Raw genomic sequence first — 27,905 nt, 5'->3', positions numbered from 1 at the left:
CTGGAGCCTGAAGCACGGCCCTTGTACCACGATGCGCTCCCCATCGCGGGCTGAGGGCTGGCTGTTCAATGGGCCCTTTTACCCGACAGCTGATTAATAAGACTGACTAACAGCCAGTGTATCTGGACAACAAGGTTTAAGCCCGATTAGGGACTCCGTTGTTCAGGGAGCCTTCATTACACTTTGCAACAGTGGGGGCAGGGGGGCGTTCAGGTTCTACACGAATACCACCCGCACAGCCGAACACAAATTCAAACACTTCCTCGCATTATGTTCTCTTCCTTCCCAGGAATGACAGGGGCAAGAGATAATAGCCCAGATGACAAGGATAGCTCCAAGGGAACGTGCTTTTTATAAAATCCCTTTTAATGCAAGAGCACTTAAACACCAAATACTTGGGAAACCAGAAAGAATTGAGGAAAGAAACAAAACTTTCTGTTCACCCAGCATCCAAAGAAAATCACTACTCATATGCTGGGGTCTGCCCCTGCAATCTTTTTTCCTACCCACTTATTTGCACACACATACATTCTTTATGAAAGCAGTGCCATAATATCACAGTATGTAAATTATACTTCAATTTTAAAGCCCTTTTAAAAAAGAAAAGTGGAATCAAATCGGACACAGTGATCGAGCCCTACCTTTTTTTTCCACCAAAGTACTATAAACATATTCATATTAATAAATATTTCCCACAATGGTTTTTAATGGCTACATACTATTTTGTCCTAGAGGTGCCAAAAGGCACTTAACCAATCACCTATTTTGGTCATTTAGGATGTTTCTAGTTTTTTCTCATCATAAGTAACATTACAGTGGACATCTTTAGAACTAAATGTTTGCACATAGATTATTCTGGGTCAAGAGGTATGAGTATTTTTTCTTCATAAATTTTTAAAGCTCTTGTCAGATTTTTGTCTTACTGCCCTCCAGAAAGGCCATGCCAGTGGAAACACCTTTCGGCAGTCCGTGAGTGCCCATTTCACTGCAATACTGGGTATTAGAACTCCTTTTAATATTTGAAAATTTAGTAGACAAAAACTTAGCTACAACAGACTAACAATTGTTCTCTCACACATTTCTTCACCTCTTCTTTCCCCAATGAGGTCCATTGCCCCCTCCTCCAGGAAGCCTTCAGAGACCATCAAGGTGGAAGCTAGCCACCTGCCCCTCAGACCCAGCAGAGTACTCACCTGGCTTTCGAAAACCGCCTCCCTCGCATGACTTTCCTGGAGGCAGTGACACTTCATTATTCAAATCTGGCCACTGAGTCCTCACTCAGACTCCATGAAATGGCCAGAAAGGACCTCCAGTCGGTCCAAAAAATTGCCCTTCGGGAGAAGTGGTTATAGATGCTCATTCAGGTCCTGTATCTTCCTACTTTCACACAATTATGAGAATCTCAATCATCCGGTCCCCCAGCAGAAGGAAGACTTGAAATGTGAACTTCAGTGAGGGAGGGCGACAGCACCAGTCAGGTACACTAAAGCACCAAGACGTGAGCAAGGACAGGAAGGCAGGAGGCGGGACAACGATGAGCCAGAGACAAAGATTCCCAACAGCCAGAGACCACGCGAGGGGGTCGCCCGCCGCCCAGCCCTTTCAAGGTGAGCACAGTGCGATAACACGGACTCAGGACAATAACCCTGGGCCGGCAGGAAGGGGTTACACCAGGTGCTGGTCTCTCCACTCAGGAGAAACCACGCGCTACCTCTGAAGAGGAATTTTTCATCAAAATAGGTTAAAGTGCTTTTGTTTTAAAGAAGATACTTTTCAGGAGAAAAATCAAAAGGGTCTTTCAGGAAGAAAAGGACTTAACATTTATTATGTGCCAGATACACGGTCCAGACCTTGTACCCTCTCTCAGATTTAAGCCACCTCAATGGGGAGGGTACAGCTCAGTGGTAGAGCACATGCTTCGCATGCACGAGGTCCTGGGTTCAATCCCCAGCACCTCCATAAAAAAATAAACAAATAAATACAACATAATTAATTACCTCTCCCACCTCCAAAAAAAAAAAAAGAGAAAGTCATATACTTAAAACAATTAATAAAAACTTAAAATAAATAATAATTTTTAAAAATTTAAGCCACCTCAGTCATCTTGAAACATCATATTACTGATCAGAAAACCGGCTTAGAATTACCATGACTCAGCAATTCCCGCTCTGGGTATATGCCCCAAAGAATGCAAAGCAAGGATTCAAACAGACATTTGTGCACCCAGGTTCACAGCAGCACTAGTCACAATCGCCAAAAGGTGGAAACAACCCGTGTCCAAGGAGTAGATTTTAAAATGTGGTCTAGACACACAATGCGGTATCATTCAGCCTTAAAGAGGAATGAAATTCCTTGCAACAACATGGATGGACCTTGAAGACGTTCTGTAAGGGGAAGAAGCCAGCCACAAAAAGACACCTACTGTATGTAAGACCCACTTACACTGAGGTTCCTAGAGCAGCCAGATTCAGAGACAAGAAGTAAAACGGGGGTTGCCGAGGGCTGGAGGGAGGCAAGGAGGTTAGTGTTGAGGGCAGGACAGAGTTTCCATTTGAGAAGAAGAAAAACCTCTGGAGCTGGATGGGGGTGACAGTTGCACAACCATGTGAATGTACTTAATGCCCCTAAGCTGTACACTTAAAAATGGTTAAAAGGGTAAACTTGATGTTACGTATATGTTACCACAATTTTTTAAAAAGGAAAGAAGGAAAGAGGGAAAAAAAAAACTGCAGCTCCTCTGAAAATGGAAATCACTGCCCAGATGGTGTGCAGTGAGGGCAGAACTCAAACACCACAGGCCAAATCCAGAGGCCGGCACCCCCTCCCTGCCCGGACCTCCCTAGAACTTCCTGCCGCTGCTGCTCACACCCTGGAAGACCTGCCCCAGCACAACAAAGGCCTCGTCACGCCCTCCTCCGGCACCCCCTCAGGGACTGACTCTCCAGCAAAGGGGAGTCCTCTGCCCTAAACACCCCACCCTTGCCTGCCGGGCCACACCCCGTCACAGTCGGTGTCCTGGTGACTGTGAGAGGTCTCGCTGAATTTTGACAGTAAATTGAAGGGGCTAGAGACTGGAGAGGCGCTGAAAAAACAGGAAGCAAGGGCTCACCTCCAACCACAGGGAACAGGTAACAGAGACCGTACCTGCAGTTCTAATGGCTAGAACAGTACCTACCATGCGGCCCCATAAAGGTCAGCTGAACGGCTGAGTGACAGGAGGGATGAATGAAGTTTTTCGCAGCAGTGGAAACCACAGAGCTAATTAAATTTGCTTACACAGAGCAATAGCTGTGATGGCGCCGGGAAAGGACCGCATCCTTTGTGCTGTTACCTCCCCCACTCCGCCCACATCAAGGCAGCCTCAGCCACCCAGCACCATTCTCAGTTCTCAGTTTTATCAGGTGCTTATCACTGTTACGTCAGAAGCATCCGGAAAGCAAGGATGGAGTCCCCTGAAATCGAGTGCACGGACTGAAACCACGTGTCACACCTGATGCCCCCAGCAACATGCCAAGCAGGACACGTGCGGGCCCGGGAGCCAGGTGACCAGGGTCTGAGTCCTCTGCCAGCCTCCTATTAGCTGGGTGGCCTTGGGCAAGTCACTTAACCTCTCTGTTCTGCAGTTTCCTCGTAGGAAGTGGGGGACACGTCCCGCCCTATCGATCTTGCAGAGAGAGGGGGAGGGGCCCAGGAGAGAGCCAGTCCTCGCCCTAGAGGGCCCGGCCTGGTAGGCTAGAGAGGGTGCCAGACGAAGGACACTGGAGCAAAGAGGCTACAAGTTCTCACGTCACAGATCAAGCCAACTGTGACTGAGGGTCAGTGAATGAGTGGACTGACCTTAAAGTAAAGCCTTGGAGTCAAAACCACAGTGAGATATCACCTCACACCCCCCAGAGATGGCTGTAACCAAAACGATGGAAGAGAACAAGTGTTGACGAAGATGTGGAGAAACCAGGCTCCTCAGACACTGCCGGCAGAAATGTAAAATGGTGTGGCCACTTTGGGAAACAGCTGGGCAGTTCCTCAAAAAGTTAAAGGCAGAGTTACCAGATGACCCAGCAATTCCTCTCCTGGATACATACCCAAGAGAAATAAAAACATACGCCCACACAAAACCTTGTCACAAAAGCCCCAAAGTAGAAATAACCTTCATGCCATCAACTGATCAGTGGATAAGCAAGATGCAGTATATCCTACAACATAATATTTGGCCATAAAAAGGAATAAAGTAGAGATACACATTACAACATGCATGCGCCTTGAAGACATCATGCTAAGAAAAAGAAGTCCATCACAAAAGGCCATATATTGTATGATTCCATTTATATGAAATGTCCAAAATAGGCAAATTCATAGAGACAAAAAGTAGACTAGTATTTGCCACAGACTGGGAAAAGGCAGGTAAGTAGCTAATTGATATGGAGCTTTTTGGGGCATAGTAAAAAATGTTCTGAAATGAGATGGTAGCCGAGGGGAGGGTATAGCTCAGTGGTAGAGCATATGCTTAGCATGCACAAGGTCCTGGGTTCAATCCCCAGAGCCTCTATATTAAAAAAAAGAAAAAAAAGGTTAAATAAATAAATAATCGAATTACCTCCTCCCCTGCCTAGAAAAATAAATAATGAAATTAGATAGTAGCGATGGTCACACAATTCTGCAAATACCCGAAAAAACACTGAAGGTACACTAAAAGAGTGACTTTTATGGTAAATAAATTGTACACAATTTTTTAAAAAAATTTTAATGAGCAAGTGTGGTTTGTGTAAGTCAACACACACCTGCATAAATAAATAAATCATGAAAGAATGAATGAATGGAACCTAAACTGATAAGACTTTTGTTACACAGCATGTTTTCTTGCTGGAAATCCTAAGAACAAGCAAGAAGAACAGACTGTCTTTTGCAAATTGCCTTAAGGACAAAGAGAATGAGGAAAACCAGGGGCCGAGCCAACGCATGAAGAGAGAGAATAATCAGGAAAAATAATATTTTCTGGTGCAGATGAAAAAGCCATCAGTCGCTAGAGGCCATCTTCCACTGGCAAGGAGACAGTGGAAACGGAGGATCTGTGTCAGAGGCAGAAATGCTGTGCAGCACGTGGTTTCTGGACCCCCTGACACCCTTAGAACTGAGACCTAAAAGGTCAAATGCCCAGTCGCACAAGCCAAGGGACCCAGAAAATACAGCGGCTGAGTGATTACTTTCCATCCCCGGACATAACAGAACCCATTTCTTTTTTGTTGATCAGCTCTTCCAGTTCGTCTTTAAGAAGCCTTTGCCATTTGATGAAAATTCACATTTCCACACAAAGAGGGAAGAGAACACCTTCTTGGGTTATTTTCCGGAAAGCAAGCTTTCTTGGAGGTGAGTTTTTGCGCAGTGGGGAGGCTTCTCCCGCCATGAGCAGCACTTGCCGGTGGTAGTGAGCTAAAACGCACGTAAGCATCGTAAGCATTGTACAGACAGAAGTATGCTCCGTGGGGGAAAGGGCACGGAGGCGGAGAAGCTCCTGGGGCCTGGTTTCCCTGCTGCAAAATGAGGAGACTCAATAATCAACCTCTGAGTCCCAGACACAGCCCAACCTAGAGCTTGGCATCAGGTGTCGGACTACCATCCACTCTCCAGGAGCAAAGATTTTGGCATGGAAGCTTTACCTGCCCTTTGAGCCAACCATTAATTAAAAGCACCCTTTTCTGCAACATAAAGAGAGAAAATGAGCAGATATTCTGAAACTCCCACTAAGCAGATGTCAAATTCAGCAAAGTGAATCTTCCTTTTCCAAAATAAGATAGAAAATATGTTTTCCTGGGCTGGGATGGGGCGGAGGGGACCGCTCCAATAAACAGAGCTGAATGTTTTCAGCCAGAAAGGAAATCCAGGTGATGGTGAGGATGTACCTCTGTAATGACAAAGAAAACGCACTTCAGAACCATGCTGAGCATTTTAATTGACTCTCAGCGAGAGAAGAATAAGAGAAGAGGTGAATCATGAAATGAGAGGTGATGACGGAAGTCAATCAGCACAAAACAAAGTTGGCCCTGCAAACATCTCAGGATCCAGGCGTCATGATAAAAAGCTTTGCCGGTCAAGGTCCACCTCGCCTCTGTACACCCTGATCAAGCCCAGCCACATCCATCACCAAATCCGTACAGCAACCCTCCTGGGCAAGAAAGAGTCATCCAGGCCTTTCTGACAATTGATAAAACCAAGACAGAGACGTGGGGCAACTTGCCTGAGCTAATACGAGCAGGGTCAAGACCAGAACGAAGGTCTCCTGATTCCCAGCTCGAAGAAGATGTGTTGTCGAGAAGCTGAGGCCTCAAATTCTTTCCGTTACACCTCATGCTTCTCCTTGGATGATCTCCATGAAGGAAAAAAACAATGCGTGGAGCAGCAACCCCAGCTCTGAGACACTGTTTGATCTTCTTCCCCGTCTCTGCTCCTCCTCAAAAAAAATGCCCTCTGCCCGAGGTGTTTCCCCAGCCAGGCTCGGGAAGAACAGAGCCTGACTAACCTCTAAAGCCAGCCAGAGAAGCAGGGAAGGACGACACCCAGGCAAGGGCACGGAGACCTCTGAAGCAGCCTGTGTGGCGGAACCCAGCACAATCTGGCCGTGCGTGGAAAAGGGCTCCTGGGCCTCCCAGAAGAGAGATTAAGTTCAGTTGATGAACTCCTGGCATTAGTTACTCTTCCTGACTGCTCTCCAAATCCCCCCTGGGATGTAGAGGGAAATCTAGGTCATCAACCCGGGGCTTCTGTCGGGAGACTGGGGACACTCGGCACACCACAGTCTTGGTGAGCATCCTCCCCCACTGCTGGGCACAGCCTCCTGCTTGGGGACAGAGGGCCAGTATCTGATCACTTTCTTCCTTCACATTATGGAAAAATTACTTTTAAATAAAGGATTGAAAGTCAAGATAAAGCTTGAACACTAAAAATCTGTCTGTTTCTTGGAGAGGGGTTATTAGATATTAGCGCCATGCCCCATCGCAAACTGCAGGCGGGCACTGGCTCTCGGACGTTTGGAAGCACCTAGCATGATGCCAGGCACACAGCAGCGTTCGTGAGCACACTCTGTAGTTGTTCAAAAGCAAACAGTGCTCGTTATGCTGTGGTCTGAGAGGGTCATCAGCCCAGAGCCTGGGCTCAGCACCCTAGACCTAACATGTGCACGCTCCGTGGCTTCCGGCGTATCACGTGGCTTCTCCCGGCTCCCCATGTCTCACGGGTTGCATGAGGACACACCCACCTACCTGGAGGGTTGACAGAAGGTTTAGAAATGGTGTGTACGGGGCTTGTGTGGCACAGTCCTCAATAAATGGCATCCATCATCTGCTCCCTCCAAATCACCCCACTTTCTTCTGCCATCTCTCGTGCAAGGACAGAATCATGCAGCAACCACAGCAACCCGCTGTGGTTCCTTGTAGGTCGGTGGAGGGGTCCAGACAGCAGCTCCTAGCTCATTCCCTTTCAGAGCTCATCAGAGGACACGAGAACTCAACTTACAAGCCCCTTAAAGGAACAGTGACATGTCTCTGGGTTTACCTGGGCAGCCCTGGTTTTCGCTGTTGTCCTGGGACTACAATCAGCAGCATCCGTGTCACTCTCAAAAGTGCATCCAATTTGAGCAATAACTTAAATGCCCATCCTACACATCGGGCTGAAGCCCCACCTAACTGTGCAAAAATGACACTTGAAACACACCACCCCACATGTACACATACACATATACATGGATCATATACAGTTGTCGTGAACTCCCTTAGAGTATCTCTACCCACTTGTCAGCTATGGAAATTGTAATTATGGAGGATTTTTGCTGGACTCTGCATTTCTTCATTTCAAATGTTTGGTAAAGAGCATGCACTATTTTAAAAAATTAAGAGCAAAAGCTATAAATCTACCGATTTTACTAAAAAAAAGAAAAAAGAAAAAAGAAAAAAAAAAACCCACAACCACAGGAGAATATAGCTCAGTGGTAGACTGTGCTTAGCATGCATGAGGTCCTGGGTTCAATCCCCAGTACCTCCATCACAAAAAATTAAAAAAAAAAACAAAAAGAAAAAAACACACACCACCAATTCTGAGCCGAGCTGAGATACTCTGTCAAGTTTGCATTCAAAACTCTGAAGCAAAAATTGCATTTCGTCCAAAACACTAAGTCCGGCCCCCCTCCACTGGGCTCAACGTTGCCCTCAAATTATCTGTCAGCCCCTCAGGGCACAGTTATTCAACTAAACTCTCTTCTTGCCTTAATTATGGATCTGTTCTGCTTGCTTTTTTATCTCCATAATTTGTGGAGCTAATGAACTACGGCAAAAAATAAAATAAACAACTATAATAGAGTCCTGGTTAAACAGAAGAAGCATGAGATACGTACACTGAAGGAAAAGCAGCCGCCTGTCCCTGCCAGAACTGACCACCGATGGGTAAGGGACCAGCGCTGGCATCTCTGAGGGGTCCGACGCGGTCCTTTTCATTTGACAAAAGAGGAACGCGTCCCTGGCCGCGCCCACCCAGAGAGAAGCGAGCTGTGTCCCACAGAACTCGCCTGCCACGCATCTCTGAGCGTGAGGCCCTGGATGGCTAAATACTTCCTCAGCTCAAACACCCCCTGGGGAAGAATTTGTCACCCAGGCTGCCAAAGGAGTGACCCCAGGCTGTGCACGGGACGCTCGGTGAGCCGCAGGGCTGCGGGAAGGGAGATGTTTGTGCAGGAGTGCAAACCTCCTCGCAAGGACGCTGACGAATCCACCACCAGAAACGAGGGGTCCAGGCATTCAACAGCACAGTAACGACCTATTATAACGTTTGCCCCCTTTGATGCCTTTTTTGGCTGAAAACGCGAATCTAGCAAGAGGTGCTGACTGGATGAGCTGCTTCCTGGTGGCGTGGCTTTGCATCTGTGCAGTCAAGTGTGTTGTCGAAAAATTTAAGCTCCAAATGCTCCAGGGGTTATTTGGAGGAGGAAAAAGAGTAAAAAGGAAAATTTTTATTTTTTGTTTTTGGTATAAGAAGCCACCTTAAAGGGCTTCTCATAGACGGTTGTGTTTCCTGCTGTGTTCAAAACAGGAACTCTATTACATGAGCTTGAAAATGAAAGGAAGCTTCAGCTTTCTTCCTGATTCCCCACAAGTGGCAGTAAAGAGAGATAACCCAGCTGGAATCAGCTGGCATCTGACAGCATCCTTAGATCAGAAGAGATGAATAGGAGATACATAGATAGATAGATAGACAGACAGATGGATTAGATAGATGATACAGATTTATATAAATAACAGCTAGGTATACAGACTAGACATATAAGATAGATGATAGATTTTTTTAGATATAGATGATAGATTAGAGAGGTAATTGAGATACAGATTAGATGGATAGATTATAGATTAGACAGGTAGACAGATCAGCTGATCAACTGATTCACCCATGTGCCAAACGTGTCACAATCATCATTTTTAAACAGTATAGCAATCTCACCCACTTTGCCAATAACACTAAGAAACAGCAATCTACTGTCTCCGCCTCATAGACATAGAAATTACCATCTAGGAATATCTTAGATGATCACGTCCAAACAGAAAGTGCTGGCAAGGGAAATTAAACTTAGATCTTCTGATGGTCGGAGCTCTCCCATCCCTGTCCTATCCTGTTCCTTGCAATCTCATCCTCTGAAACAAGCTCCAGTTAATTTCACCCAGCTGTTGGTGGGGAGGGAAAGAGAGGAAGAGAGAGAGAGAGAGAGGCTGGGACCGAAGATCTGAATGGTTGCCTTAAAAGTCTATGATTCTATGTTATTACCAGGCTCTTTTGATTTTTCCCTCATGGGCTCCCCACAAGGAGGGATTCCAGTTCTGACCTATGATTAGAGGGAGATTAGGTCATAAACACTATTGATTCAACCTAAAGACAGTAGGGTTTTCTCAGGGAAACCAGCACAGCAGGTGGCCCACAGGGCTGGGCACAGCAGTCCACATCCCAGCCCCACTCTGCCTTCAGCACCCTCTCTCGTCCCACCCCCCAGCCCCATCCTGCTCATCACCTCTCACCCCACTGACTCCAAGTCTTAACCAGTGCCCTTCCAGGACACCAAGGACAGCAACCCAAGGAGGAGGCCCTTTGCAGTGATGTGAGCTCAGCCCCATCCTGTTTCCTAAGCTTCTGGAGAGTACCTAGGTAAGGAACCCAGCCACCCCAGGTCGTAACAGTGTTATCTCCCTCCCTTTGCAAAGAGGTCAGGATATAGCAGGCACCTGAGAGCAGTAGGCACCTCTAGCTTTGAGAAAACCTCAGCAGACATTCATTCAGTTTCCACAGAAGTCCAACCGCTGGAATAGGTACCTAATGGCTCTTAACCCTGGCCACCCACTGGAAGCTTTACAACTACCGATGCCCAGGCCCCCTAGAGCACAAATCAGAAGTTCTGGTCTCTGTACTTAGTGAAAACTCCCCAGGGGATTCTAGTGTGCAGTGGAGGTTTGTAACTACAGCCCTGGCTCATTTGCAAAATTCCCTTCACAGGACAGTCAGCCTTGGCCACAGAGACCCCGCCCCGCCCCGGCCGCATCCTCCCTATCATTAGGGGAACAATTTAGTCACATTCAAAGAGAGCTGGCTCCCATATGGGTTAACCAGAAAGAACTCTAATTTCTCCTCACTGCCGTTCCCCTCGGTCATTACCACGGCAGTTAAGACAGACGAAGGCAAGCCATTCGGGTAAATGGCTTCACCTAAAAACAGCAGCCCGGTCGGAAGCAGAGCCCTCAAAGCCGAGGGAAATCAATAATCATTTCCCGAGAAGAAACAGAAACGTCTTCTCAAAGAGGAAAAAGTGGGGCAAAGCAGGGGAAGGGCCCCAGCTGGTGATCCGGGACCAGAGCTACGGACAACACTCATTGTTTAAAGAAGGGCAGAGCCTTCACCTATTAGGAAAAGACACTCTCACGAAACGCACAGCAAACCGACGCCAGTCTAGGCGGGGAAATGAAACGGGTGCTCCGTCCCAGTTCCCGTCTAGAACAGAAGGAGGGATCTTAAACAAAACCACTGCAAACTTACAGTGCGGTCAGGAGTTTTCCCAAGTGACTAAATGGGTATGTGCCTTCTTCCTAAACACCCTTTCCCCCTGCAACTCCGCTCAGAAGCTGTGTGGGGACCAGCCCCGTTGCCAGGCTTCGGAGGGAAGGTGAACAATGAGGGGAGGTGGTGATGGAAGAGGGGGTTTCCAACTGGGCTTCCCCAAGCCCTCGGGTCCCCCAGAGGCAGGGGCCTGCCAAGAAGGGGAGGACAGGGAGCCAGGGGCGAGGATCTGGGCTCTCCCACAGCCCATTTCAGCCAGAGCAGCCCTGCTCTCATCAGTCTTACCTGCCAGGGGGGGGGGGGGGTCCCAGGTAAGATTCCACATTAAGAGAGTGGCCCCAGGACAACGATGCTAAAGATCCCAAGAGTAGAAGGAGCAGTGGGGTCAAGGTTTTGGTCCAGACTCATTCAGCTGTTCCCCAGGCAGCTTCCATGTGTGCTGGGGGCCATAGAATAATGGATGGGGCGAGCCCACATGCTTGGCACTTCTCTGCCCAGCTCACTCAGCCGGCACAAGGCACACGGGCATCCCCGGACCCGTGTGTGTCATGTGGGCTCCTATCGAGCCATGAGTGAAGCTGAGCACGTGGAGCCTGGCCCTCACATCCAGAGGCTAGAAAGACCTTGCTGAGGCCCCGCATGTCCATGTCCCCCACCACCACTCCAGGCTCTCGCTGTCACCTTGGGCCATAGGACTGATAGGACATTCCCAACAGTCTGAGCATCCCGCTCCATGGAAAGTCAGAGAAGAGGCTCCGGGAACATCCACCACAGAGACTCTCCATGTTCTGGGTACAGCACCCACAGGCAGAGTCAGAACGGGATCACAGAGGATGCAGGCACCTTCTTAAGAGATGGAGGCCACTCCCTCTGTGGGCAGGATTGATGCCCAAAGCCAGTTCTCAGGGCCAGGAGCCAGGCAAGAAACCCTGAGTAGATTAGGATAACTGCCACAGTGAACATTATAAAGGAACTAGGGACCTGCTTCCAGAAGGTTCTAGCAGACCCTAAACTCCACAGGGCTATGAGGCTGACTGGTCGATCCAACCCAATAGCCTCCCTCGTGAGAAAAGCACCTAGTGAAGTGTGTGCTGGCCCTGCAGGAGGAGCTGTGCGACCCCTCAGGACGCCTCATCTGCCTCACTCCCTTCCTGCCTTCTGCTCAACACCAGGTAGGAGGTGACGGGCCTGAAATATCCCAGGAAGTGGACAGATTCTTCCAGTCCAGCCATTCGTGGCTGAGATTCACAGGGCGACACCTGAGCAGGCCGTCCTGTGCTGTCCGCTTGCAGGAAGCACCCCCACCTCGTGTCCACAAGCGAAATGTGCGCCCTCGCCCACGTGGGGCCGGGGAGACACCAGGAGGCGCAGACAGACAGCGCCCACAGCGCCAGCCCATCGGATAATGTGGCCTTCTAATCGCCAAGCCACAGGCAGATTCTGTGGCGGCCACTTCGGTCCTGGACTTGGAGGCGTTTGTCTGATGTGGTCGGGCTCTTCTGTAAACACTTTCTAAGCTGAGCCAAACGACTGATGCGAAGGGACTCATCAAAGTATCGATTACAGACACATTCCCACTACAGTGTGAGTGTGTGTTCACACGTGTGGACCCATCAGAGGCAGGGCGCAAACCCAAATGCCACATGGATGAAGAAATGACAAGCAGTGGATGTGCCACAGGGACACGCCGAGCCACGTCCCCCAGGAAGGCCGGGCCAGCAGGGCCGTGGGAAGCCACCCCGCCTGGATCTCAGGCCTCCTGTCTCCCACGCACATGGCTCTCCAGGAAGAGTTGGACCAGCCCAAGAGGTTTCGAGAATGACTACTGAGCCCGCCGTGGTACTCGGGGACCACCCTGTGTGCTCAGAGAGCAAACAAACTCCAGCCCAGGAGGACCAGCACCAGGGCAACTCTCCCCACCTCCTTCCAGAAGACAGAGGGCGCCACCCCCATCCATGATCTCAGGCTGACGCTCAGACTGCAGGCTCCCCCGGCCTATCCCCCTTCCCCCAAATGCTGCAACAGCAGACTGGACCACAGCCACGGGGGGCTGGGGCGGCAAAAACAGAGGTTCTGTCTGAAGAGATAGCTGCTTGTGGGGAGGGTATAGCTCAAGGGTAGAGCACGTGCTTAGCATGCACAAGGTCCTGGGTTCAATCCCCAGTACCTCCACTAAAATAAATAAATAAACAAACCTAATTATCTCCTCTGCCCAAGAAAAATAAAATTTAATCAAAAAAAAATTTTTTTAGAAAGACAGCTGCTTCCATGAAAATGAATGCAGTTAAACATCAGACGTGTAAATCCTCCTCCCCTCCCCAAGATTCTCAGTCCTCTGGCATCTCACTCAGATGAAGCAGGAAACCAAGTTCTATTAGCGCTCAAACTCATTCATCCATTTCATTCATTCATTCATTCATTCATTTATTCCACTGTAAGGCCTTACTGGAGTGCCTCTGAAGTGAGATGCGGCCAGGTGGGTGGGGAACATGAAAACAGAAGAGGCAGAGGAGCCTTGATCAAACTGTAACACAGGATGAAGGTTCTAAGGACCATGGCATTAAAAAACCAATGTTGGCCAAGGCGCACAGAATAAGCAGTACATTAAAACTGGGAAGCGGGGCAGGGGGCTTCAGGATGGAAGTAACACCTAACCTGGGCCTCAAAGGGTCATGAAATTTCCCAGAGGCAGAGAAAGGGGAACGGGTATCCCTGGCTGAGGTGCCTGACAACGGGAGTCCCGGCTGGGGCAGCGGGACTGTGCTCTGCTACTTGGAGTGCCTTCTCTGAGCCAGAGGGAGCCTCTGAGGGCTTCAGAGGAAGAACGTAGCACCATCAGTCTGGAGGAAGAGCCCGGGCCGCAAGGAGACATGCAGGCTGCAGACGTGGGAGACCGGGGCAGGGAGACCCTCAGAAAGCTGGGGCAGAGCTCCAGCAGAGACAACAAAGGTCCGGATCAGTAAAGGAAGAGATAACACGCCAGAGAGAATGCAGAGACAGAATTAACCTGATTCAGCACAGGGTGACCCCAAGGGTTCAAGCCAGCGTGACCAAGAGGGCAACCCTCTCCAGGGTTGGGCGCCGGGGGAGAAACAGGAGGTCAGGAGAAGAGGATGAGTCTGGCTGGGGATAGCTGGATGCAGGAGCCAGGCACCTCTGGGGAACCACATCTAGAAGGGAAGTGACAATTTCAGAGTTCAGGAGAGAGGGCCCCTTCTAGCTCTGAAGCCACCTTCTGTCCTCACCTGGCTGTGCTCAAGCCCCGTCCTGAACTCTGCTGTACGAAGAAGCCCCCTTGTGTGTGGTGCTGGGGGCTCCCCGCCTCCCCACGGAAAGCCTTGAGTTCAGGTCAGCAGAACAACATTCAGGCTCCCCTCTCTGAGTACGGGCTTCGATCCTGAGAGACTTAGAGCCTGCAGCTCTGGCACGGACCCCGGGGATCCAGGCTTTCCAACAGCTCGCCAAGCGCATTTGACAATCACCAGACTCAAGCACAGATTCACAGGTCCCGTCAGCAGACTCTCCACTTCAAGGGGCTGGGTGGGGCCCAGGAGCTGAATGTTTGAAGAGGCACCACCAGTCACCCCAGGGGATCCAGCCGGCCGACCATGCTTGGAGAACCCCTGCTCCCAGCAAAGGTTCAGGTCAGACTCTCCTGAAGCTGCAGCCCCTTTTCTCTGGCTCTGTTGAGAGAGCAGAGCTCTGGGGAGCAGGGTGAGCAGGTCTCTGCAGAGATGGGAGGTTGCGGGCACCTAACGTGGGACAGAATGATAATCACCACCATGCCCGAGTGACAACTGCGGACCAGGTACTGTTTTGAAGCCTCCACGGTCCATCTTTGCAACAACATTTGGCAAATGAGGCAACTGAGGCTTAAAGCAAAGTCACACAGCTGGCAGGTGATGGCGCCACAGTCACAGGTGTTAATTCCACACCTGCCACCTGCGCTGAGGAACCTGCCTTTCCCTGTGGCCTCAGTCTTCCCCGCTATAAAATGGAAGTAACTGTTCCCACCTGCTTCCTGGAGATTGTGGGGTCTTAGCAGCTCTGATGATCTTAAAGCCCCAGCAGTGAGGTGCCAGCAGTGCTTTCCCCAAACAGCACGCTGGCCACCTCTGTGACCCCAGGCCAGTCTGGATGCCGTCTACAGGGCAAGTCTAGAGCCACTGCCCCGACTTCACTGGTCAGAAAGGGCAAAGGACGTTGCCTCTGCCCCGCACTGAGGGCCCCGTACAGAGATCTCATTGTCCAGCTCTCAATGAGAGGCTCTGTCTGATGGCAATAATATTATTTTCTGCTGCTGACGTAGCACCTCCATTTCTAAACTGGGAATATTCAACTGCATTTTCCACTGCAGGCAGTGCCCTTTGAGACAGAAATAGAGTTTCCACGTCCCGTGAGCCGGGAAACCCACAGCAAGGGGCAGGTGAGGACTTATCAGCAGGTTCAGGGGACACAGAGAAACTCTGAAAGATGGAAGGAAGGAGATGCAGGCAGTGTGGTACCCATTTACTTCAACAGCTTGTTCCTACAAGTCTTCACGTGAATCTCTTCAAAGTGCCTGAAGTATTTCGTTCTGGCCTCAATATTCATTAAAGAAGCTACCATCGCATAGAAAGAGCAGGTCGTAGGTAGCAACGAAGTCCCAGTAAGCTGGCTATTCCTCTTTGCAAGGCTCTCTCTGGAAAGCCTGCTCCAGTCACCCATTCGTTTGAAGTAATGCAGACTGCATGACCGGCAAGCAGGAAAAAATAATTCCAGTTTCCTCATCTTGTATCATTACCACCCATCTCCTGACGGAAGGGCAGGCTGGTAGCAATTGTATTATACAGGTCAGTGACCATGGCTGGGCACTTGCAAGAGTGGTTAATAGTCTTCTCAGGATATAGAAGCAGTGGAGTTTGGGGGTGACAACCCTGATCACATCCCCATCACCACCTCCGATCACTTCCGTTCTTTGGGGTTTGCTCAGGAAATCCCTCTACTCTTTGACTGCGTCACAGACTCTGCATTAAAATACACTTGCATTCCGCTCAACTGAGCAAGGCAGGCGGTCTGAGTTCTCCCTCCTCCTTCGTTCCAATTTGCCATAAGGGCCATCTGCTGCCTATTCCGGGGCCCCGGGCCAAGTGCATGACTCGTCCCTGCACAGAAGGCAACCATGTAGAAGGAAGGGAAAGAAGCCCACGGCCACCGAGAAAGAAGGCAGGAAAGAAAGTCAGGGCATCCGCAGGAAGGGATGGGACCACATGGCGAAAGTGTTGGGGGGAGGGAAGGCAGAGAGGGACAAGGAGGGAGGGCCACCGAATGGGTCACGTGTGAGGCGTGAAGAGGTACATTCAGGAGTGTAGGATGGGGTCTTTCAAGTAAGGTGGAGGGAAAGCAAAGCTTTGGTGGGTCTGCAGAGTGAAGTACATTTGATTAGAGGCAAACTGTCTCTGAGCTCAGCGAGTCACCAAATGTGGGGGCAGGAAAGGACCCCTAGGGGCATCCAGTGCAAATCTTTCACTGTGCAGACGAGCAGCCTAGAGAAGCGAGGTGACTTGCCCAAGGTCACACAGCGAGTTGGTACTGAAGGGAAAGGAGATCAGATCCCCAGACTTGTAATTGGGGGTATTTCTGCCTCAGGGGGCTGTCACTCAGCCCAATGACAGACGCCACTGACCCCTCCCTTGGGGAATATTATTTGTGACTTATTAACATTCCATGACTAAGGCACAAGCCTAAGAGCCCCGCAGGGACTCCAAACTGAGACAGATGATAACCCTGACATGGTCTTCCTGGCTGACACCCAAGCAGTCTGTGCTTCTCCAGGCTCCAGTGTGGCTCCGCGCCGGCCCTGGAGGAGGGTGCCCACTGGTGCCGCTGAGTCCTGACAGACACCACTGACAAAAGAGCAGGGGAGGACACAGGCCAGGGTCCCAAGGTGAGTGTAGACGCCGCCCTGCCCCCATCCCCGAGAATGGCACCCATTGGGTTAGAAGGTAACACAAAAAGTGTTTCATGTATCATGAAAGAGGCAGTAAGGCTCCAACGTGGAGGCTCTTCCTGGTCAGGGATGACATTCCCAAAGACTAGGAAAAACATAAGAAGGTAGGTGTGGGATTTAAAATCTAGAAGAAGGGGAGGGTATAGCTCAGGTAGTAGAGTGTGTGCTTAGCATGCACGAGGTCCTGGGTTCAAACCCCAGCACCTCCACCAAAAATAAATAAATAAATAAATAAACAAACAAACAAACAACCAAATAAAATTCCCTCCCTCCCCCTGCAAAAAATTTTTTTAATAAAATAAAATGTAAAAGAGCTCAGACCAGAAGGGAATGGCAATGCTCTTCTGGGTGGAAGGGCAGACAAGACGAAGCTCAGAAACAGACCCTGAAATTCCAGGTAAAAAAAAGAAAAAGCATCACTTTGAAAAAAAAATCAATAAGATAGGCTTTTCTAAAGCATAAACAGCTGAGTTCTTTCCATTTTGACCCTCTTGTGATCTCAACTATAAGCTTTTATTTAAGACAGAGTATATCTTGAAATTCACTGTTGGATAAAATCTTAAAAAAAAAAATGTGTTTGTGACAGGCCACTGTGCAGCTTGTCAGGCTCCTCAAAATCAAAATGATATCCGTCCAAGCAACCATCAGCAGGCATGCTAGAAACTGACCATTCACAAACACACTCTCCACATCGGTTAGGAAACAGACTTTCGATTTGGCTGACCGAAAAGCGTAAATGGTTCAGAGCAGTATATAAGGCGCACCCAGCTGTTTGTGGCAGCAGTTTTCATACCTAAACAACAATCCGTGGGTCCCTTTCCAAGCAGGACTGCCCAATTCCATTTATATCAAGCCAGGCCAGGAGGTAAGCCCTCCATTTGATTTTCTTATCCGTGAAAATGAAGCTCCTGGTTCAACAGTTCATCTGCTGTACTCCATCCTCATTCCAAGAAGAGACCCCCTCAGGAATGCTTTAAAAGCCAAAAATCAAATACTTATGAGCAAAGGCTCAAAACTGAAAACCTGGAAGATTACTCCAAATGCTGTATTTTCCAAATGACCACAATCAAATCACATTTGCGAGTTAAGGAAGACAAAAGTTCTGGAGCAGAGAAGGCAAGAAGCCACTTTTTTGCACTTCCAAATTCTCTAGAAGCATGTTTTCAAGTTAACTGGTGACCTCAGAGTTGGACAGAGAATGAGAGTGAGGGAACAAGAAAGACTAAGGCTGGCTGACCCCACCCCACCCCCTTCCACTTCTCAGGTCAGCAACCTTTAGAAGGGAAGACTCAAACAACACAGCTTCATTCTCAAACAATAATGGTGCCCAGCTTCGTTGGATTCTTACTGATCATGGTGGTTCCCCCAGCCAGGGCTGCCTTGGTGCCTTGAAAGAAGTCATCAGCAGAGGTCATCCCCTGGTCAGGCATCTGGAAGCGGGTGTGGACGTCAATTCCTCCAGGGATCACCATTCTGGAATGGGCTTCGATGGTCTTCACCCCTCCTGGCACAATCAGATTCTCTCCTATTTGCCTAAATAAACAGGGTAGGCGAGAACAGTTGTCAATGAAATGTCCCCAAATCAAATGGGATCTGACAGACATTTTCACCAAGCCTTAAACTATCCTTCACAACATTCCAAAGACTGTTCAGATTTATTGTATTATTTGTAATGTGTGCACTCCCTACCCCCTAAGAGGCAATGCAGAGCATACCAGAAAACAAAATTTAAATAAGGCATCAGAGGCTCTGATCAAAGACATTTAGTTACCAGAAAACCCCTATGATCAAATGATAACAAAGTCCCAAGATATTTACATAAAATACCACTACATTTTCTCTGTAACACACTCAGTTGAGCCAATTATCCTATAGCCATGTTCTTCAGATCAGGTTGCACTTTACAAACATTGATTTTCACCATATCCTTTCCAACAAAGAGAAAATAGGGGTAGAAGGGCAGAGGGTAGAATAAAACAGAGCAAAAACTAGTAAGTGAACACTGGAATTGGAACTACTTAAAAATGTGGAATCATGTGATCAGCAACTCAGATAAAAAAGGCAGAAAAAATAATATTCATGATGTTGGGGGACATGGATTCATTTCCAATTTTTAAAAAATATCTTTGCTACATCTTTATGCCAGTTTTTTGAAAAGGAAAGGAGGAGCTGGTAAAGTTCTAAAACAAATTAGTGATGACTAAAAATAGCACACTGTCTTGTTCACTTCCAGGCTAGAGTCTTCCAGACCAGATCATGCTGCTTTCCAGTTGGGGGAACATGGAACATGAAAGTCATGGTATTTGAGAGCCTGGAGCTGAGACTGTCACTAGCAAACACACATGGAGAAAACATTAAATGTGGAAATGTTAAAACCTGTTTTAGGTTCATAAATCAGGGTGTGAGTTTCCAGGCAACAGACAAATCACTACAATTTTCCCCTCCTCTGGACTGGATTACTGCTAGCACTTGATAAATGCTGCTTATTTAAAAGATGTCATTCGCTGTAGTGTTTGTCTTTAAACAGATGTGCTATTTCTCCAGAGCCCTGTGAGTCGTCCCAGTCGGAAGGGCACGAGGATACTGGGATGGCCTCAGCTCACTTAACCCTCCAGGGTCCAAAAATACCCTAATTCAGTAAGGGCTCTGTTGTTTTCTCCTTTGCCACACAATACACAATAAACACAAGGGCAGTCCTATTTGTGTTAGTTGCCACTTAAGGAATGAAACCTAAAATTCCCTTGGACAAGGCAGTGATTTGTCTCTGTTACTTAGTAATTAATTTGGTGTCCTTTGGCCCCAATGACTTGGATTCTTGATTAAGAAAGCAGATGTACTGTCACAAAAGAAGAGGCTGTACTTCACGTTTGTGTCCTTTGAATGGGCAATCCACCCCACACAACTACATTCTAGGAAAACCTTTAGTATATTCAATAGCTCATAAACAAAGTAATTGAGCCGGCAACAAGATGTTGTGTCACCGCAGTTAAAAATAGTCAATTACATAACACAGAAGGAAATGCGTGGGCATGTAAATCATGGCTTTGAATTCCGTAAACCTGAGTTTGGGCATGTAAATCATGGCTTTGAATTCCGTAAACCTGAGTTTTCAAATTCACTAATTATCTCCAATCAAACTGGGCTTAAATAGATACTTAGTGAGTCTCCCTTTGAAGTCACTAAAGCTTGGTACTTTGTGTGTGAATTGTAGGTAATGCTTAGGAACACTTTCAGGTACACACATTTGTCTAGAAAATGAGTTACACTTACTTGATCAACCCATCTTCCATGTATATGTCTGCATAGAATGACTGGTCGTCATTAACAATTTTACCTCCTTTGATCAGAAGACGATCACTCTGAAACAAAGAAGTAGTAAGGTCACAATGTACACCTGACCCATGAAAACGCTGGTACTAAGATAAATGAACTAAGGCTACATGTTCACCATTCAAAAGTGATGCTCAAAATGAGCCAGTTTGGGAAAGATTCAATGACAAAGATGAACCTGTATGTGGCTACCTATTTATCATTTGATGAATCAGGACATACTGGCCAAGTTCAAAGCTTATCCTAGCTTAAAAAAGAAAAGAAAAAACTCTTTCCATTAGATCTTTCCATTAGCAAAACAGAGAAAGAATGGAAAAAAAGCCTAACAATCTCCCTCTAAAGAACAATGAAAACATTTCAGATAAAGAAGACAATAGTTTTAAATGGCTTTAGGCTTAACTTCATTAAAAAAAAAAAAAAATACACCCACATGTAGGGGAAGTCAATTCTTGGCGAGGTTTGTGTTGGAGAAAATTAACCAAAAGTCTGTTGTCATGGGATACGCTACACAAACACACTTCGTTCAACTATAGCAAGGTTTCGATTCAGAATGTTCTTTATATGTGCATTCATCTTTGAGGTAAAGCACAGCCACTGTAGAAAAGAGGGGGAAAAACACTTGGAATATGCACCATTTCAACTATTAAGCTGTTAAGAAAAAGGTCAAGTTTTAGGGTAAGTAGGTGACAGGGCAAGTTCTAAAATCAATGTACTTATATTTTAAATGGTGCAAAAAATATATACATGTGACAAGCATAAGGGCCAAGAATGTAACAGAAATGTTACACTGTGATTCATATCTATCTCAAATGCTGTTGATGGAATGGCATGTTAAAATCCTCTGTTCAATGGATATGCACCCGTATTATTCCAGACTGGGTTTAACCAATTGCCCTTTGAACATGCAAAGCACTTCAAAGAAAGGCATTCATTTTGATAATGGTTAACTCAAAATTCAGTTACAAAATAATATTCTCAGGAAGTGTTATTTATATTTAGCAACTACCAAGAAGAGAAAATTATAGCAACTCTTTTAAAAAATGCAGAAGCTACTAGAGACCTAGAGGAAAAGAGGCTTTTAGGCATAAATGCACACACATCTAGGTTTCGAAGGTATTTATTACTGTTCCTCTACCAATGAAAAACAATAAGCTTATTTTAATTGAGTGCACTGTGGGGGCCTTCATTCTGCTGTAGACTTTGGAAAGTCAAATAGGAACAGTCAGCACACTTCCTGCACTTACATAAGGTAAATGTAAAAATCTTTACAAAATCCTGTTCTATAAGCCATGTCACCCAAGCCTCAAATCAAATCTGGGAGGCAGATGGAGCTGAATTTTGTTCCCAAAACATATACAGAAACTGAGGCTCAGAGAGGTTAATCCACCGGCCCAAGGTCACCTAATTCCAGTGCACTTATCTCCCTCTACAGAGATCTCCCTCTCTTCCCCAGACTCCATCTTTGACAGGATAAACATTGCCTGGGAGGCACGGAGAAACCCTGCCCTTCACCACCTGCTCCCTTAGTCACTGTGGTACCTGTTCCAGCCATCACTCCGAACTCCAGAGCCAACATCAGGTGGTGAAAAATATCAAACATCACAGCCCTGCTCACTCAAGTGGCTTCTTACATAAGAGGCTGGCGGTGCTGATGGGGGGAGGGAAACCATGCTAAACGTCCTACCCTAACGCAACCAGATTTTTTTTAAAGTGTATAGGGGGGCGCTCTTGTAAAAAAAAAAATCAGTCTTGTTGATTGTTTGCTTTTCAAATTTTTTTCTCCCCACACTGTCAAAACGAAACTGCCTTTTTCATTCACTGAGACAGCAGATTACTGTAGGCGTGCAGCAAATCTGTTCCCCACCCCTACTCCCCAGATTCCTTCCTCCGGTGCAAGGAATACATAGCATTGGGTTCCCCCTCGCGCTCGGCCCTTTGAGATGTTGGGTATTTGGCCTTCAAGAAAAAACTAGTACCCGCCACCCTCGCTGTAGAACAGCTCATCCCTTAAAATCCTCCTGAGCACACGCCCCCTCCCCTGTGCATTTGGTCCCACATCTCTCTCCTGCCGATGGGTGTGCCCTTGTGCATCCAGTGGAAGGCGGGGTGCTGGTGGCTAACGAGGAAACCAGAGCGAAAGCGCGCCCTTAATCCCAGCTCTGAACACATCTTGACTTTTCAAAGATTCTTTCGGTCACTGCCTCAGCCCTGGGTTCTACCCAGCAATCAGCTGGCCAATTGCAATTGCACATCATTATATAACAATGAATCTCCCTCGCGTTCCTCCCTCCCCGGGATTTCATTCGGGGATGGAGAGAACTAGGATTGGCGAGATTTTTCCAGGAAAAGATGGGGAGAAGGTGGGGGCGGGGGAGGAACGGGAACAAGAACCTGTGTTCGTCGCCGAAGCATCGCAAAGTCATCGCTTAGAGCTTCTCGTGATTTGCAAACTAACAACCCCAGGCCTCAGAGCTGCGCCGACGCCTCCGGCCGCTGCGATCATTGTCTGACCGAGGCCGGGCCATCTGCTCCGCGCGTCGCGCAGCGCCATTACCTCCCCGAGCCCGGCTCGGCTATGTCCCCAACGCCCACCCTCCCAGCCCGCTTTGTATGCGCCAACACGGACGCCTCCTGGCTGCAGAAGGGGCAGAAAGACACAAGAAAGCGAACCCAGAGCCCAGCCAGGATCCCAGCCCCAAACCATTGGGCGAGAAAGCCGAGAGGGCCACCAAAAACCGGTCCCGGTCAACAAAAAACCCACGCCTGCACCGCACCCCCACCGCGCTTCCCCCGCTCCTCTGCTCATCACCACGTCCCTGTTTTTCTTTCCCGTTTCCACAGGATCCCGGTACACACTGCTCTTTTCAGCATCCATCGGCTGTCATTACGCCTCCGGGCTGAAACCCGCTCCTTTTTCTAAGGAGCCAGAGGAAGGCTCCAGAAAGCCCTTTATGGTGGGGGGGCGGGAGACACAAGGAGAATCCATTTCCCCGTCTCTCCATCCAGCTCCTGGAGTCCAGCTCCACAGCAGGCAGCCCGGAGAACAATATCTGAGCTTCAACCATGCATATTCAATCTGGCATCCATTTGCTTACACCCCGCAGGCCAGCACTGCAGCATCTCGCTCTGACAATAAAAGCGTACAGCGGATCTGGCGCGCTACCTAAAACGACCTTAACGCACTCACGCTCCTATTTTAATGCCTTAGAAACTCTGTGGTTTACAATTCTATAGGAGTGCGTCTCCCACCACCACTATCGCCTTCTTTGGTAGCAACGGGGGAAAAAAGGGGGAAAAAAGAGGGAAAAATGTTGGGTCTCTCTTCCTCCCCCTCCTTTAAAAAATTTCCTTAGACGTTCTCTGCCACAAAAGGTTGCTGGCCGATCGCAGATTTCCCAAGTACCAAACTCACCGTGATGCGTGGAATATTTTTCTTCCCCTGATAAGACATCTCTCTCCTGGGAAAAAAATTAATTTCAAGAGGGCAGCTTTAAAATAAAAACTGCCAGGAAAGAGACTTGGTATTTTTTGCAGGATTGAAAAATGTGCAGCCGCTTAGCTGATCTTGCTGATAGCAGATTTCAGGAACGTAAGAGATAAATGCAATCCTGTCTCTCTTCCTCTCCTCCAACACTGCCCCAGCTAGGGCGGAAAAAAAGAAAGAGAGAGAGAGAACAGGAGGGAAGGGGGTGGAAATAAACTACAGCAATAAAAGCCTCGGTTCAAGTCAGCCACCGCGGCGCATGCGTCGCCAGCCACTCCCTTTCCTCTCAGGCCAAAGCCATCCGCTTCGAGAGAGGCGAGTCCTGATTGGTCACAGTCGTGGGGTATGCAAATGAGCGCAGACGGGGAGGGGAGCGGCGCGAGAGCGCGAATTGCTGCAGTGTGCGGCGGAGGGCGGCGGTCGGTGCGTGCGCCCGAGCGGGGAGCGCGCCTTTCGCGCCCTTTCTTTGGGCCAGGGCATCGGCGATCGGGGCTGGCGGCAGCCTGCAATGCAGCATCAGCAACGCAGGGACAGCGGAGGGGTGGTCATTAGGGACAGTGGAGGGATGATCCTTACAGCCCCAAGACGGTGGGCTTCGGTGCAGCCTGGGCGGCACGCAACCGCTCGCGCGCGCCCCGGTGGATGCCCGCCCGCGCGCCAATCCGCGGAGGCCGCCGCTGCAGCCCCGCGTGGGGTGACTGTGCCGAGCCAATGGCTTTGCTGGCGGCGAGCGCGCGACTTCACTGCCGGCCGGCGCCGCGCCGCCCGGGAGGGGCGCCCGAGCCCTCCTCCCGCCGCCCTCGCCTTTCGCTAAGGCTCGCTCGGCCTCCGCCCAGGAGTCGACGGGGGAATTCAAATGGCAGCGAGCGGAGAGAAGGGGAGCAGGGCTGAGAGGAGCGGCGCCGGCCACGCCCGGCCCCGAAGAGTGGAGGCTGGACGCGTGCCTGCGAGCGGCCGGCGCCCGGCTGGCCTCCCGGGGCTCGGGGTGGGGGGTGGGGGCGCAGGCCCGGGGTGAGGCCGCGGAGAGGAAGTGGAGCCGAAGGGCGAGCATCCTTGGCCTGGCAGCTGGAAATGAAAGTCCGAAGCCCTCACTGCTCGGAGGAGGGAAGGGAGGCAGCAGGGGAAGGCTGTAGTCCGCTGCCGGGGATGGAAACCCACCCCGAAACGTCCTTTTGTGCTTTCGGGTCGCTAGGAACTTGAGGGCAGGGGCGAGGGGAGCAGCAGCTGCCTGGTGAAGCGAAAAAGCAAAGAAAAAACAAAAAAGAACGAAACTAGGCCCCAGTTCTCCTCTTCAACAGTCCTGCGCACCTACACCCATTTAGGGGAGGGGGAGGGGGTCATTTCGCTGCTGCCTGCAGTTCTGTTGAGGAACAGTGTTGGGACTGCAGCGCCCAAGGAGCCCCAAGGATTTACATTGCTGTAGGCAGGCCCCCACATCATGCAATGAGGCAGAAAGCCAGAAGATGAACTGGAGAACTGGAGGAATAAAAGAAAGGAGAGCTTATATCCCAAAAGAAATCCTGCATTATGGAGAAAACCTCCCAGAATCAGAGGTTAAAACACAGAGAAGTCTTGACTCCCCAGCCAGAGATTCTAGTCACACTGAAAGTGGCATTCAGGGCCTCTCTTGGGCTAGCAATTGACCAGGCCTGGGACCCCTTGGGTCTGTCCAAACCCTGCTCTGATGCTCTTCCTTCAGAATCCTTGTGGAAGAAAAATGCTGGACCAGTTAATCCTGAGCCACCTAACAAAGGTCATCTCTTTGGAAGGTGCCCAGCCAGGTACAATGACTAAGACCTCTGGGCTGGCCCGTGACTTTGGGCTTCTCTGCTTAAGATCAAACAATAGAATCCTGACATGATCTAGGCCTTCAGGCAAAGGTGAAAAAGACTCTTTAATTGGCTCACACCTACTCAGCAAAGATGAGCCAAATAAAGGCAAAATCATCCTGAGGCTACTGTGGGCCCATGTTGCCATCTTTCTGCATCTGGCCACTCTGGGCACTTTGGATAGTTACATCTTTCTAGAAGGTATAAAATGCACCCTTTCACTCCTATTCCTGTAAATTCTAAAGTCCCCGAAAGGGGCTGTGGGGCATGCATGAGCTTCCCAGCTGCTTAATTCATTTGAGTTCTAATTAGCTGTGCATCTTAAAAATTAAAAAGGAGCGCTCCCCGCCTCCAGCTATGTGATGTGCTGAGAGTCAAGTGAGCTGAAGTCAGCAAGTATTGGTGTCAGCCGGTAATGGTTAAAGTCACAAGCAGAGAATGTGTCCCAACAGAGAAAGCCCACTGTACGCTCCAACTGGGGCGGGGGAGGGGGGGAGCAGCAGAGGGATGAGTGTCTTATGAAATCAAGGAAAATACTCCTTGGCAAGCAAGCAAATGAGGAGACTCAAATTAAAACAATATAACCTCTAATTACTTGTTTAGACGGTTGTTCTATGTTCCTGCTCCTGAATTGCCTGATCTTAACGGCTTTAACTGTACCTTCTTATGTATCAGTTTGCCCTTGAATATTTTGCTTTGTAATAAAAGCTCTCAAGAGCTTTTGTGTCCATCTTATTTGTAAAAGTCTCATTTCTCTACCCATTGATACGAGGATCCCAGTCCATGATCACTGACATTACCACTCATAATATCCAGAGATGGAAGGTTAAAATTGATTTGTCTGTTCTGAGTAGAGCCTAAGAGTATTTGGCACATAGAGGATACCAAACAGTTTTAATTGACTCAAGAAAATAACTGTCAGCAATCTGCATTTCTTACCATACTTACCGTCAATGCAGAAATGTAAAGGATGTGGGGGAGAATTTTCCACCCACTTGTCACTGATTGATTTGCTAATACAAAGTTGTTTTTTTTTTTTACACTGTCTTTAGATAAATGCTCAATGAAAATTTCTGGTAAAGTTGCAAATCATTGTCCCTGAACCAAGTATGTAAACTGATTCTCAGGCATGATTTTTCTGAATTTTTAAAAAGTTAAAAGCATTGTAAGCTGGCTGATTCCACATTCATACCCTCTCCGAGAGCCCCTGCCTTCCCATACTCCTCCACCAGCAACCGGCAAGAGCAAGAAGTGAAGAATGAATGAGATAGTGGCTTAATGAAATGGCTCTATCTCGGGCATCCTGGCTGTCTGGAAGAAGGCAGAACCCATCTCTTGATCCATGAGCACCAGGAGTGAATTCTGCTCAGGTGCCATACCAGACTGACGACAGCCTCTCCACAGCCTCATCTCCCATCATTCGGTACCCACATCCCCATCCCCACGCTCAGGGGCTCCATGCAGACACACACCAACACACGCACTGCCCCTTTAGGTAGCATGTCTTCTCAGATCCAGGCTTGCCCGATGCTGCTCCCTTTACCTGTCCCCTCAACACTTCCTCTAAGAGTGAGCTTAAATGTCACTCCTCGAGGTAGGGGTGCATCTTCCCCCATCCTAAAGCGTTCAGCACAGCCTCCTGTTTTCCCCTCTCCTGGAGCATACAGCCTGTCGCAAGATAACTATTTGTCCATTTCTCCTATCAGAGCAAGGCTCCCAGAGGCTAAGAGCCTTGCAGTCCTCTTTTTCCAGTGACCCGCACACTGCCTGATCCGTGGCAGGACCCTCGACATTTGGTACATCAACAAATACTGTCATTGCTATTATACAAGGAAAAGTTTCTTCCCCATCACCCCGAGGTGAGTCTGGACGTCAGCGACGTCTCCAACTCAGGCCTTGCTCTAAGCGTTGCTGGGGCTTCCTCCTTGGCCACCCAGCTCCTCTCCTCCGAGTCCCTGAAACTGCAAGGGGACCTTGTTACAGTGCAACTGATGACTCTGCGTGGGTGCAGCTGCCTGAATTTTAAGCTACACCTCCTCTAAACATAACTGCCATGAACCACCGAGCCTGAGAAAACACAGGGAGAGAGCATGCAATCCGAAAACGACGCCAGCATCATAAAAGGCATCTGTAGTCACTTTCTCTCAGCTCCAATTTCTTAAACCGTTCTTTTCGCTACCCTCCCTTTGTGCACACC

At 48.7% G+C, this 27,905-nt stretch overlaps 1 protein-coding gene and 1 non-coding gene across 3 annotated transcripts in view; one reads left to right on the top strand and one right to left on the bottom strand.

The window, feature by feature from the left end:
* The window catches only part of DPYSL2 (dihydropyrimidinase like 2), a 90,726-nt gene that overhangs the window by 40,193 nt on the left and 22,628 nt on the right, over positions 1 to 27,905 (bottom strand). Inside the window, exons 1-3 of one of the 2 annotated variants that reach the window (XM_064482487.1) lie at positions 23,808 to 24,115; positions 20,336 to 20,424; positions 18,414 to 18,598 (exon numbers count right to left, since the gene is read on the bottom strand). In XM_064482487.1, coding sequence (XP_064338557.1) covers positions 18,414 to 18,598; positions 20,336 to 20,424; positions 23,808 to 23,846 — 313 coding nt within the window. In that variant the 5' untranslated portion in view covers positions 23,847 to 24,115. Of the gene's footprint in view, positions 1 to 18,413; positions 18,599 to 20,335; positions 20,425 to 23,807; positions 24,116 to 27,905 lie in introns of those variants that run through there. The other variant, XM_010995656.3, reaches the window with a different exon arrangement.
* TRNAA-CGC (transfer RNA alanine (anticodon CGC)) lies at positions 1,887 to 1,959 on the top strand. Its single transcript has one exon. It is a non-coding gene; the product is annotated as a tRNA-Ala (tRNA).

The sequence above is a fragment of the Camelus dromedarius genome, chromosome 36 (genome assembly GCF_036321535.1).
Source record: "Camelus dromedarius isolate mCamDro1 chromosome 36, mCamDro1.pat, whole genome shotgun sequence".
Lineage (NCBI taxonomy): Eukaryota > Metazoa > Chordata > Mammalia > Artiodactyla > Camelidae > Camelus > Camelus dromedarius.
This window is presented reverse-complemented; position numbering and strand designations above follow the sequence as displayed.